The 13,115-nt window shown below is 38.3% G+C and overlaps 1 protein-coding gene across 2 annotated transcripts in view; it reads right to left on the bottom strand.

Annotated features, from left to right (window-relative positions):
* The window catches only part of Babam2 (BRISC and BRCA1 A complex member 2), a 395,729-nt gene that overhangs the window by 170,072 nt on the left and 212,542 nt on the right, over nt 1-13,115 (bottom strand). For both annotated transcript variants that reach the window (XM_027933462.2, XM_071601451.1), the window contains exon 7: nt 7,653-7,762. In XM_027933462.2, coding sequence (XP_027789263.1) covers nt 7,653-7,762 — 110 coding nt within the window. The remainder of the gene's footprint in view (nt 1-7,652; nt 7,763-13,115) is intronic.

The following is a 13,115-nucleotide window of genomic DNA, read 5'->3' as shown; positions in this document are numbered from 1 at the left end:
ATGCCTCTCTCCTGACAGCTGGTTGTCTTAGCATATTCTGGACTGTATATTTATCAAAGAGAAAAAAACTCTCCAGGAGCACAACATTTATTGTAGGATTATCTGAGTTGACTCAAGTAAACATTAGTAAGGCTAAATTAAACCAGGTTTACTATGATGTTCTATTACTTATATCCTGACACAAAATCACCTCAAGAGATTTAGGGGTCTCCTTTTTTGCAACAACTAATAGAGGAATTTTTTAAGACAAGAATTACCTTTTCTTTCAAATTTATCTATACTCAGTTATAAAATTTTTCTAAAATTCTTTTGAGCATTGAACATGAAAATATTCCATTATGTTAAATATTGAATTCAGTAGTACATTTCAGTAAAATAATATATTAGATTTGCTTATTGCATTAAAAACTATTTTATTTATCTGAATTTAATATCCTCACTCATAATTTCTAGTATTATTTTAATTTTCAGCTCCCTTTATCTTTTTGCACGCTCTTTATTAAGTTTCAGTTTATTCCAGCCTCTGTGGGTTACAGGCTGCCCAAATGTCCTAAGAGGGACACTGTGGCTTAAAAGCAGGGGAAAGGAGGCAGGAGAGGCCATAATAGGGGGAGATGAGAGGTCACAGGAGAACAAAACCACACTCACCACCTCCAGGACTCAGCTGAGGACCCACTTGAACCAAATGAAGTTCTATTTGGTTCCATTTCTCAGAAACAAGACCAGAGGACCATGAAGGAAACTAACCTGCTGGTGAGTCAAAGGCCCAGCAACAAGAGATGACCATGGAGACCATCTGCCTTTCCTGCACATGGATCTCAGCTATTTGTTCTTGTGAGGAGTCCCATCAGTGAGAAGTGGGCTGAGCTCTAGTAGGGCCCTGGGCAGGGCCAGGTTGGCTAGAGATGGGCTAAAGTTCTTTGGCCCTCAACTGATGGAAACAGAGGCCCAACCCTTGAGGAATTTACAGTCCAGGGAGACAGTAAGATAATAAGCGGCACCAACACAGGAGGGAAAATTGTTGTCTTATACAGGAGGCAGGTGGTGGTGGTCAAGAAGAGTCCATGTAGAAAATGGTCATTGAGAAGCCTTGAAAGGATGCAGGAGAGTCACATTGAGAGCTGCGTACCAGTCCAGTGGGCATTGACAGTTTTGTGCAAGGACATTTCATGATTAGAACTTACTTCAGGAAGAGTATCAGTTCTGTGCTGGAAAGGAATAAACTGGAAGTTAAAACTGGGAGTTGATTGGAAGCTAAACAGGAAGAGATGGGAAGTTAAAAGGCCATCAGGAAATAGGGCAATGAAGGGCTGAGCCAGGTAATGCCAGTAGGAATGATGAAGAATGAAAGGGAGCACGAGAAGAGGATTTCTAATACAAAACTATTGACCAGCTCAGAGTGGGAGGGGTGTGGTGGGTGACTTTGAGGTACAGCATCTGAGCAGAAGAGATGCTGAGGCCAAGGCTGAGCTCTTGATCTTTTGGGAAGCACAGGGAAAATAAAGGGCCAAGTTCACTAATGAAAACTTGATAAACTTTTCTAAATCCATAAAAAGAAACAGGGTGCAAAGAAGAAATGTTATTAACTCATTGGGGGAATGATGAGTTTAGCTTTAGACATTTTAAACTGGAGGGACAACTGAACATGTGGACATTTGATCATGTGACTAGAAAGCAGAAAGGGGAAGTTGGGGGTCATCCACAAAAAAAGTAAGTCCATGAAAATGGCTCGGGAATACAACCAGGGGAAACAATTTAGCATAATTTAATGAATTGAAAAAAGGAAGTAAAGGCAGTAAAAGAACCAGGAAGGGTCTAAGAACACCATGTTGTGAACAGGGACACACATGCTAGGAACTCTATCATGAGGATCAGAGAGGAGGATAGAATGAAAAGTAATGTAAACATTTTAAAGTACTCAACAAATGGATCTTTATTACGGTTACAGAATTATATAATTAACTCTAGAGAAGCCACATTACATTGGCAGAGCCAGGCTTCCAAAGCTTCCAAAGGTCCCTCTCCACCAAGCCAAAAGAAAATGTCTCCTCCCTCAACCTCTTACAGAATAATTATTTTCTTCAGTATCCACATAATTCAAGAAGCACTGGGCATACAACTGAAGCTTCTGTAGTCCCCTCTACAGAAGAAGAAATAAAGCTCAAAAAGCTTAAGTCACTTGAACCAAGATGGCCGGCCATTCAGTGGAGGGACAGAGGCTTCTGATGCCAAATTTTTCTGTGACATTTTTATTAATGAAAAGTTGCAACTTGCAAGTTTGTTCTTATCCCCCTTGCTATACAATAAACAAATTAAGGCCATGGGCCATATTGCACGTATGCTGACAGTCTCCAAAGCACCTAGTAAAGGGCCTTATACTTGGCCAATTCTCGCTGGGCTGCTGCTGTTTCAGGAAGGAGCACACACATGCCTGCAGCACGCAGGCCTTGCTAATGGTGAGCATTTATGGGCTGGTAAACTGAGTACTTATTCCAAGGCAGACCGTAACTTAACAACAAAAAGTTCTAAAAACAAATTCTGTACTTGTGAAAGATGCCACCTGGTCCGCCTCAGGGGCTGAAGTCGTCTTTTTATGCACTGAGTGGGAACAGCACAGGGAGTGACGATGCTGGCTTTCTTCAAACCACTCCCACCAGCTGGCTGGAGCCAAGAGGGCCCACACCTTGCAGGCAGGGGAGGACTGCATAGTCTCTGATGCCCATTTAACCTTTGGGTTCACTGTGGGAACTGCCAACAGTCTGGGAACAAGGGAAAGGTAGGGCATGTTTAGTGCCAGCTCTGCTGGCGTAACCTTTAAATCCACAGCTTTTCTGCCAGGAAAAAGAAAAGGCAACTGGTTTAGAAACTAGATTTTTCTTTTTCCTAATAGTCAACCAAAATCTACTTTGCATCACTGACTACTAGAGCTCCTTATTTTCTTTCTCTCTTTCTTCCTTTTCTGTTTTGCATAACTCACAATTTATTATTTTCAGTGAACAGAACTCAGAGGCTAATTCAACTGGATAATTTTGTTTCCTTGAAAAACAAATGTATAAAGCCTGAAATATGTTTATTTCATAAATGTCCCTTGTGCATGAAGAACACAAAGTTCTTCTCAGAACCACTGACTTCGCAAGCCATACACATGTGCAGTAGGAGAATGGAAAACAACAGGTATCTCAACACATGGGCAGCAGCCATGTTCAGCAGGGCTGCCACGGGCACCAGACAGCTATTCCTAGACCCTGGATGAACAGAGACTTCAGAAGTGGGACTGCATTTCAGTTTCATCAAATCATAATACACTGGGGAATTTTTTTACCAATGGATCCAACATATGTTCCATTTCTTTGAGATTGTCTAATGTAGGGACATTTGGTGTTCGTGTCTTTAGAAATCTTTAGGATATGACAAATTGATCCTTTTTCTTATGTGTGATGACAAGAACCAAAGTCTTTTTCTTTTCCAATTTCTGGCACTAATTAATATGAGTATAATGTCCTTACCCACTGCAGAGACAAGCTGGGGAAGACGTTAATAGATACACCAGAACGGCGTTCCTCCCAGTTCAAGACCTCAGTCTCTGCCTGGACACTGTGACATGGGAACGCAAGCCTTCTCCTGATAATTTTTACCAATGTGGATTAGGTTACTGGTCCTCCTGCTGCACAGGGCTTGGGACTTCCTAGAAAGAGCCATGGCAGAAGTCAAAAGAAGCACAAACTTCAGTGAAGGCAAGAGGTGGGCATCAGCTTTGGGCAGGTACACATGGGATATGTTTCCCATGACTCCTAAAAGAACTTTCCACATCTGAGTCTACAACTAATGCTTGGATAGCAGAGAGTTGACCAGATAGTATGAGACCCAGGTAACAGAACAGAGCTTAACACTATCAAAGATGGTACCAACCCCTCTTGACTCAGTTCTTAAAACCTATCCCATGGCCAAGGCCTTCCTGAAATGTCATTACTTCTGTTCTATGCTCTGGACTCTGCATTACAGTCCTTCCCCTTTATCCATGGGGAATGTGTTCTAAGACCCTCAGTAGAATGCCTGAAACTGCAGACAGTACCAAACCCTAAATGTACTATGCTTTTTCCTATGCATACATACTTGTGATAAAGTTTAATAAGACACAATAAGAATTAACATGACAGATCACAACTTTTATAGCTTGAGTTACAACAGACAAACTATGACAAATTTCCTTTTCCTTCTTCACAATTTCACAAATAGATTTTTTTAAATTGTAGATCTTAGCAATCTTAGCATACAGCTTTTTAATTCTTTTTTTCTTTTTTCTTTTTTTTTGAGAACTTTCACCTTTTTTTCTTTTTGGCATCTCTGAATTGCTGGTGTTACTACTCTTATACTTTGGGGCCACTACTAATTAAAATAAGGGTTGCTTGAACACACCCACTGATACCATAATAGCCAATCTGGTAACCAAGATAGCTATTAAGTGATTAACAGGCAGGTAGCATATACTGCATAAAAACGGTGGACAAAGGAATGATTCACATACAGAACTGAACAGAACTGAGCAGTATGGCACAAAATTTCATTATGCTACTGAGAGTGTTGTACAAGTTAAAACTTGTAAGTTGTTCATTTCTAGAGCTTTCTAGTTAATATTTTCAGATCATAGTTGACCACAGGTAACTGAAACCCCAGAAAGTGAAACTGCAGATAAGGGGAAACTGCTACAATAACTTTAGCAAATACGTAAGCCCTTACAAAGTTGTACCCTAAGTTTACTACTTTCTATTTTACCCCTTCTCTAAAAATCTCATTTTGAAAACCTTTATTTAAGGATACTAAGAACTTTGGGTTGTTTACTTTGATATTACAAGTACAGTTATACCAATTGAAGTTGTGTCAAACCAGGAAAAGTTTAAGACCTTTCCTTTCAGTTCAGCACTTTCTAATTTTTTGTGTGTGAGAAATACTTAGAAACCTATAAGGCTGCCAATGAGGCCATTGTTACCATGCACCACAGTTATGGAAGGCATTAAAGGACGGACAAGACTCATTCCATACTCTAGTACTAGTTTGTAGTTTAGCAAAAGATTTTAAGAATGTATGTCACAAACTAAAGCAATGTGGGTAGATTATAAGATTAATATAAATTCAGTGTTACAAAGGGCTCCAGGGAAGGCTAGATTAATTGTGCTCAGGGAAAATGGTTCGTAGAGACAGCATTTGAATAAGGATTAGAAAATGTATATTTCAATAAGAAGAGTAGGTTAGAGAAGGACCTGGTACATGGAAGAAACAGCTTTAGCAGAAGGCACAGAGGCAAGAGAGTAGAAGAGAACTAGAAAACTTCAAATGAGCCCGGCTAAAAAGGACAGTCTTTTTGAGGGGAAGTAACAGACAATTGATCTGGAAAGATATGCTGAAGCCATTTCTTAACATAAAAAAGAGGGAGAACATATAGAAAGGTAGATTTTAAAAATAAGAAAAATGACTTTTATAATATGTCCTTTCTTACTAATTTATTTCATTGTATCTAAATATTTTTAGAGTAAGAATATTTTATTAGCGGGTTTATTGGCAAATAAGGTATAGTATCTTCGAAGAAAAATAATCTGGCTGTTGGCAAAAATGTTTTTCTGGGTTGGAAATTTCTTGCCTGCGGACTAATTAATGAATCTGTTCATTTCCCCTGCATCTTGAGATTGTTTCATTAACTTTCTTTTCTCACCACCAAAACATCCTCTTAATTTAACTCATTAATGAGGCTGGGTGCTTGGTGCACACCTGTAATCCCAGCAGTTCAGGAAACTGAGACAGGAGGATCACGAGTTCAAAGCCAGCTTCAGCAAAGGTGAGGTGCTAAACAACTCAGTGAGACCCTGTCTCTAAACGAAATACAAAAGCGGCCTGGGATGTGGCTCAGTAGATGAGTGAGTGTCCCCGAGTTCATCCTTGGTACCCCCACCCCCCAAAAAAAGAACATACTGAGAGGTTCCTGGAGAACTAGTATTTGCTCACTTATTTACCAATCTTCTCCTTTTCTGCCCCAGCTTGTCTCTGACAAATACTCACTCACTTATTCTCCTGCTATGAACTGTATCAGTAATAATAACAACACTAATAGCTACTATTTGCTCAGTGTTTGCTAGACTGCCAGGTATTGCAGTTAATGCTTTATGAACAGTATTTAATATAATCCTCAAAACAACATTATGAAATAGGTATTATTATCCCTATTTTATGATGGAGGAAACAAGCTCAGAGATGTTGAATACTTAGCTAGCTGGTGAGTGGCAGAACCTGGGTTTAAACCAGATCTGCCTACTCCAGACCCCTTACCTTGTCCCACTTTACTGCACTGCCTCCGGCAGCCCGTACATGGCTTCTTACTAACATGGGTCAGTATTTTCAATTCAAAACCAAACAATCATTAAGCACTGCTACTTTAAAATCCTGTTTTGATGCTGTGAGATATATAAATGAATGAGAGCGTGCCTGTAGATTATTGATCTTTATAATCTCCCACATTTCAGCATAAGCAGCCATATCATATTAGTAAGATGGGATATCCATGAGTCATAACTTAGAGCAGCTAAGGTCAGAGCGGGTGGAAATGGTTCAGTATATGAATGTTGGATGGTGACCACATCTACTCACAGACAGAAATCAGTCAACCCTGACTAAATGACTTACAGAGAACTTTAATAATACATTTCAGTCAGAGTCTATAAAAACTCTCTTTGCTGATGAAAAATCTGTCCCGTCAGAAGTTCCCAACCAAATCTGCTTATAATCCATTTTCAATGAACCTCAGCTTCCTTTGAAGTAGAATAAGCTTCTAAAGCATTTAGCCAACAATAAGCACATTGTGAAGCCTGTCCTTATAAAACTCAATACTGATGAGTAAAGTCACTGGTTAGAACACAAGTGAGATAGCAAACTACTTCTACCATGTAGTTGAATATTAGATAAAATTATATACAGCTATTTTTTAAAAAGAAATAATCAAAAATCATCTTTTTTAAACTATCTATTCCATTACCCCCTCTGTATGAGAATGGAGCCCAGGACCTCATGCATGCCAGGCAAGTGCTTAGCACTGAACTACATTCCCAGCCCTTTTTAATTTTATTTTGAGACAGTGTCTCACCAAATTGGCCTTGAACTTGTGATCCTCCTGCCTCAGCCTCCTAAGTAGCTGGGGTTACAGAAATATACCACCATGCCCAACTTAAAACTATCTGCTTTTAATACTACCTTTACTAATTTCTGAATGAACTGCTTAATTTTTTAAAGCAACTAGTTTTATTTTACAAATAACTCTAATGATTACAATGTAAAGTCAAGTCAGATATTGTTTAGAAGTCCTCTTTAGGTTACAACTATTTGAACTTTAAGGAACACTTGGAGGAAGTCACAATTTTGGACTCTACCTACTTTTCTCTCAAGTATCTGTAGGCACGATATTCATACAACGAATACAATAAGACTCATTAAAATACTACAGTTGCATACTCTTCAATCAAAACAACTAATGCAACAAGTCTTTAAGGAATCAAAGGTTAATAAAGAGAAATAATTTTAAGAGCTCATAAGTGGCAAAAGAGAGTGAAACACATTGGTTAGCAAATAGAAGCATCAGACTACATAACTTTAATGACCCTGACACTTACTGTTCAATTCGGGGTGACAAGTACAGCTTTGGATACACCTGGGTGGCTTCAGCGTCCTCAAAACTGACAGAAAGGAGGGCCACATCTTCTCCAGGATCTTCATTTACATCCTTAGATAGGAAGTGAAAAAGACAACACCATGAGCACCTGCTCTCTGAATATCATCTCACAGTCCCCTGGCACTGAAGCTGTGGTTGTGAGTTCCCCATATTCCAACTGAGCAGCTCAGCACATCCTTTCCCACATACCTCATAACTTTTTTGGAGTGATGGCTCTCAAACTTTCTGCCCAAAGCCTGCCACCATTGGAGAGGCAAAAGACCCCCACCTATTTCACTCATTCCCACATTCCAGGTAGAGGAGAGGAGCAAATCCGGCATTAACGAAGAATTGGCAAAAAACCATAATTAACAAATTGTAGTAAACATATTGCTATAAACATGCTTTATAGCCTAAAACATGAACAAAAGGTTACAATACCCAGTAATCTTATTACTTCTACCTTTACAGTATTTTGTAAGTTATTTAAATAGCAGAAATTCCCAGGAAGAATCACCCTGAAGTTTATCACCATAAAAGCAAACAGCAGGGGGGCTAGGTACACATGTACTTCAGCAAAGTGACCATAGATGATTGACAGGGGAACCACAAAACACACACATATTTTCTATTTTTTTTATGGTGCTGAAGATCAATCCAGGGCCTTATTCATGCTAGGCAGGTACTTTACCAATGAACTACATCTCCAGCCCAAGACACATATCTTTAAATGGCTAGTTATAAGAATCTTAAAGGACAAAACATTTTTGATCCAAATATGTTTATTATTGATCAATGTGCCAATGCACACTTGGACCACCACAAGCTAAACCGATAATGATAAAGCTAAACTTACTATAATTTTTAATTAAAGAGGGAGAATAACAGCAATTGAGTATCATAACCAATTTAAGCCAACACTGTTGTACTGATGAAGTCTCCTGAATCAGAGCTGCGCAACTTATAACTACATGCATGGTTTTATGATTACTGCCAAGCACCAAGTGGCTGCCAGGGTTCTGAATAAGATACTGAACTGTATGTTGATTTTAATTTGTGCATACAGAGCTTTAGCAACCCTTAATAACTTGGTAGAGACCTCAATTCGAATATAAAAATTTTAAATACTTAATAGAATTGTTTACCTTCCACCCACAGGGATCAGAAAGAACTGATCTGTATTTCTGGATCAGTTTACCAGTCCTCAGGCAGGTAGGTTCAGCAGCTATACCAGGCAGGGGGTCCCAACCTGGATTTTAAGATGGGCTGCCCCTAAACATTGAGAACTTCAGACACAATGTCCTTCATCTGTCTAAAACCCCAGCCCTTCTTTCCTTGCAGCCTGGGAAGCTGGTCAGCACACTCACCTGACTCAGCTCTGACATGGTCAGTCTCCTTGCTCTGCCTCCTACTGTGCCCATAAGATACACACGTGTGACATGTATACACAGGGACAAGGACCATAAAGTCTCTCCCATCCTAAAAACTAGAACTTTTAAAAAGGCAGCATGCTGGACTTTCTCAAGTCCCCCAGATTCTCTTGTCTTTCTCCTAGAAAGAGTTGTCTTTGCTCCCTGACCCCCTCAGGCCTAAGCCCACTACATCATGGGAAGAGCCCAATGACTCTACCATTTTGAGATTTCCAAGGGTACCCACTAAACACAGCAGAGTTCCCCTGTCCTTTCTTACTTGATATTCCACACAGTATTTGGCATGGATGATCACTTGCCTCTAGAGACACTTTTTTTTTTTAAATTTTTTTCCTTCTGAAAAATGATATTCTGGTCTTTTCCTACTTCTTTGGCTGCCTTTCCTTCAGTTTCCATTCTTTATTTTTTAACTTCTTAAATTTTTTTCAGTTACAAAAATTAGGCTGGTTTTAACAAATCAAGCCATATATAAGTTTATAAAGAAAAAGTTCTTCCACACTCATCTCACCCACCACTTTTCAAGGTAAGCAGTATTAACCATATGTAGGTCAGTTGTCTGTGCTCATAAAAACTTACATGTAAACAGCTCTTTAACCTTCTGTTTTGTTTTCCCTAATGGAGTTATATTGTACACATTGTTCTACCAACTGCTTTCTAAATAGCCACATGACATTCTGTGGCATGGATTTCAGACTTTCAGGGTGTCTGCAATTCTTAGCCACTTAAGAGCGTTACAGTAAATACTCCTGTGTGTATTTGTATGTATGTATCCTTCTATTTCTTAATCAACAACTAAAACTGAGCTCTTTGGATTAAAGATTATATGAACATTTTATATTTCAGTAGAATCTAAAACAATTATTTTCTGAAAAATTTGCAGGAATTCACATTTGGCACCATAAATTTCAGTATCAGTATGAGAGAGTTTAATCTCCTTCATCTTGAAAACTAGATAACACTGGCCATTATTATTTAGATTTAGTATTGGAAATCTGAGACCTGGAAAATGGTATCACAATTTAGATTCAAGAATGAGGCTGAACAACTTTTCACATGTTTCTTGGACACTGAAATTTCTTCTGTAAATTTCCTCATCAAGTTCATTACCTGTTTTTAATATATGTGTTCTTTTATTGTTATTTAGTAGGCTTATTAGCCCTTTGCAAACACAGCTATTACAAATGCTCTTTCTCAGTCTAGCTTTTGATTTTTTACTTTGGGGGCTCTCTGTCATTACAAAAAATTAGATTTTGGGGACTCAGGTTGTGGCTCAGTGGTACAGCGCTTGCCTAGCACATGTGAGGCACTGCGTTCGATCCTCAGCACCACATAAAAAAATAAATAAAATTGTGTCCATCTACAACTTAAAAAAAACTATTAAAAATTATTAGATTCTTACAGAGTTGAATGTGGTCAATAACCCTGAGGTTATATAACTATTTCTCTAGTTTTTCATCTACCACTATTTTAATTTTATATGTAGATATGTAATACCTTCTTACATAAGAAGCACCACTTTGGGTTTTTATTTGGTTTTGGCATTTTTTTCCCCCCAAAATGAGGGAGAAAATGGAGAAGTTTCCTTATGGAAGGTCGAGGCTGAAGACTATGGTGACAAATTGCCAACCCCTGTAAAAAACACACTTCAAAAATCCAGGGGCCACTAAAATCCACCCTCCCCTCCTCTCCCCCTGACCGCCCCCCCCCCCCCCCCCACCTTTTCTTTGGTACCAGGGATTGAAGCCAGGGGATGAGCCACATCCCCAGCATCAGCACCACACCCCCGCCCTTTTTCTTTTCTTTCTTCTTCTTCTTCTTTTTTTTTTTTTTTTTGGTTTAATTTTGAGACAGGGTCTCACTAAATCACAAAAGCTGGCTTCAAACTTGTAATCCTCTTGCCTCAGCCACCCCAGGATCTGGGGTTACCAGTGTGTGCCACTGCACCCAGCCTGAAATCTTTTTTTAACTAGTAGCTTTATTCCATATACCTATGGATAATTTATAATTATTTCCTTTTCCTACATTGTAACTCCCTATCTATCTCACTATTATTTCAGGAAAGAACAGAAATGCTTTAATAATCCACAGAAAAGGAGTGACCCTGGCTTACATCATCAACATTTATCATCTGACATCCTGCAAAAAGTACATGAAACATTGGTCTGAATAAAAATCTAGTTGTTTCCAGGAGTTCATTTCATGAATTTCTGTAATATGTTTTATTCTTCTTAGTGTAGTACATGAGGTTTCCCTGAATTGATATTTGATTCCTAATGGATACCTAAGTTTGATTTTGAGTGCTTAAATAAGCCTAAAGAGTTCCAAAAATACAAATACACACAGTGCTGTTTCCAGTTTCTGCAGCTCTAACAGGCTTGAACATGTGTTCCCTCCCATTTGGGAAATTAGAAAAGAAGTCCTTGTACCATGGTTCTTAGAAGCTAACATTACAGATGATTATTTTAACCACTAATGGCAGCATTTGAAAAACAGAGGATGGTTATAACGTAGTAAGGGACATTTTTAAGTGTACAAGTATACATTTTCAGGGCTTTCTATCTTTGCCATCTGAAACTGCCACAGGCTAAAATGCAGGGAAAGATGCCGAATCTGCTAAAGCTAAAGAATACTGCCTTCCACCTTTATAAAAGCCTGTCGAGGCACTCATATATTTATATATGGGGAGGCAATAATAGCCACGATATTCAGCTGCTGAGATGTAACAGTGGCTTTGACTTGACTACAACAGAAAGGGGTTCCTGTGGTTTCTTGTGAATATTCACGATAGATGAGCCCCTTGGAGTCTGGGAGCTTTTCCTGTTCATTTTTGCATCCCTAGTGTCTGGAACACAGTACATCAAATTGGCTGGAAAAAATGCAAGAATGATGGAAAGAATGAGTAAATGAATGAAAATTAACCACTGAGCTTGCTTTTGTAATGGGAGAAATAATTTGGGTTTTAAGGTTCAAACTGGTGGAATTAAATAGAAAATGCTTTCAATTAGGAAGATTTGACAATTTATCTTTGTAGTTCCTTAAGTCTATGACTACTTAAGATTTTACTAAAGAACACTCAAATGTGAACCGTGGTACCAGCTGAGGACACACCTATTCAAAAGAGTCAATATTTCTTGGATCATAATGATTTCTTTATATAAATATTCTCAAGAGAGGCTCCTTGCAGATATCAAAAGGGTATAGGAAAATGACACTTTACCTTGGAAATGAAAATAAATACAAGTCTAATCTATCATTATGCTACACTCCTTTGATATGCTAATTATTCCAAATAAAGATAGCAGCCATTAAATAAGTTCTTATAAGTTGAGAACATTAGTGTCGATGTAGGCACAAACTACCAATTAACTAATTGCTGATAAACATTAGGTGAACCAAAATGTTGCAAGGTCACATAAGACTATAAAAAAGCCACTGTATTTCTCAATTCAAAAGGACTTACAACAAATATATAACCATTACTAGTAAAACCAGTCTGTGGGCATAAATGACTATAAAAATGACTATAAAGAAGCTGCTATATATGATATCAAACTCTGGTTAGCACTACTTAAGTTACATTTTAAGTGGTATTAAGAGACATGGGATTAACCATGATCCTAGGGTAACCAAAAGCCAGGTGTAGGTAAGTATCTCTTTATACAAAAGCTATGAGTTTTGGACAAGCTGTATGCAAACTAAAACTTTCTAAAGCTGAAGCATATTTTGAGTGAGTTCTGTACTTCAGAGTTTCCAGTATTAGATAATATAGATTTGTCACCCTCAGGTTACATAAATTTAGATTTTTCACATCAATTTTTTCAAGTGAGAAAATAAGACTTTCTTACGGTGCTACCTTTCACTCAAGCATTTAACAAGTATAGTATATAATATGCTACAAATGTTCTAGATAAAAATTAAAATAGAGACAGGAGATGAGGAGGGAGGATGGAATGAAAGTTTGAGAAAGGCAGTAATAGAGGGCCTTATAGAGAATC

The sequence above is a fragment of the Marmota flaviventris genome, chromosome 14, assembly GCF_047511675.1.
Source record: "Marmota flaviventris isolate mMarFla1 chromosome 14, mMarFla1.hap1, whole genome shotgun sequence".
In the NCBI taxonomy this organism is placed as follows: domain Eukaryota; kingdom Metazoa; phylum Chordata; class Mammalia; order Rodentia; family Sciuridae; genus Marmota; species Marmota flaviventris.
This window is presented reverse-complemented; position numbering and strand designations above follow the sequence as displayed.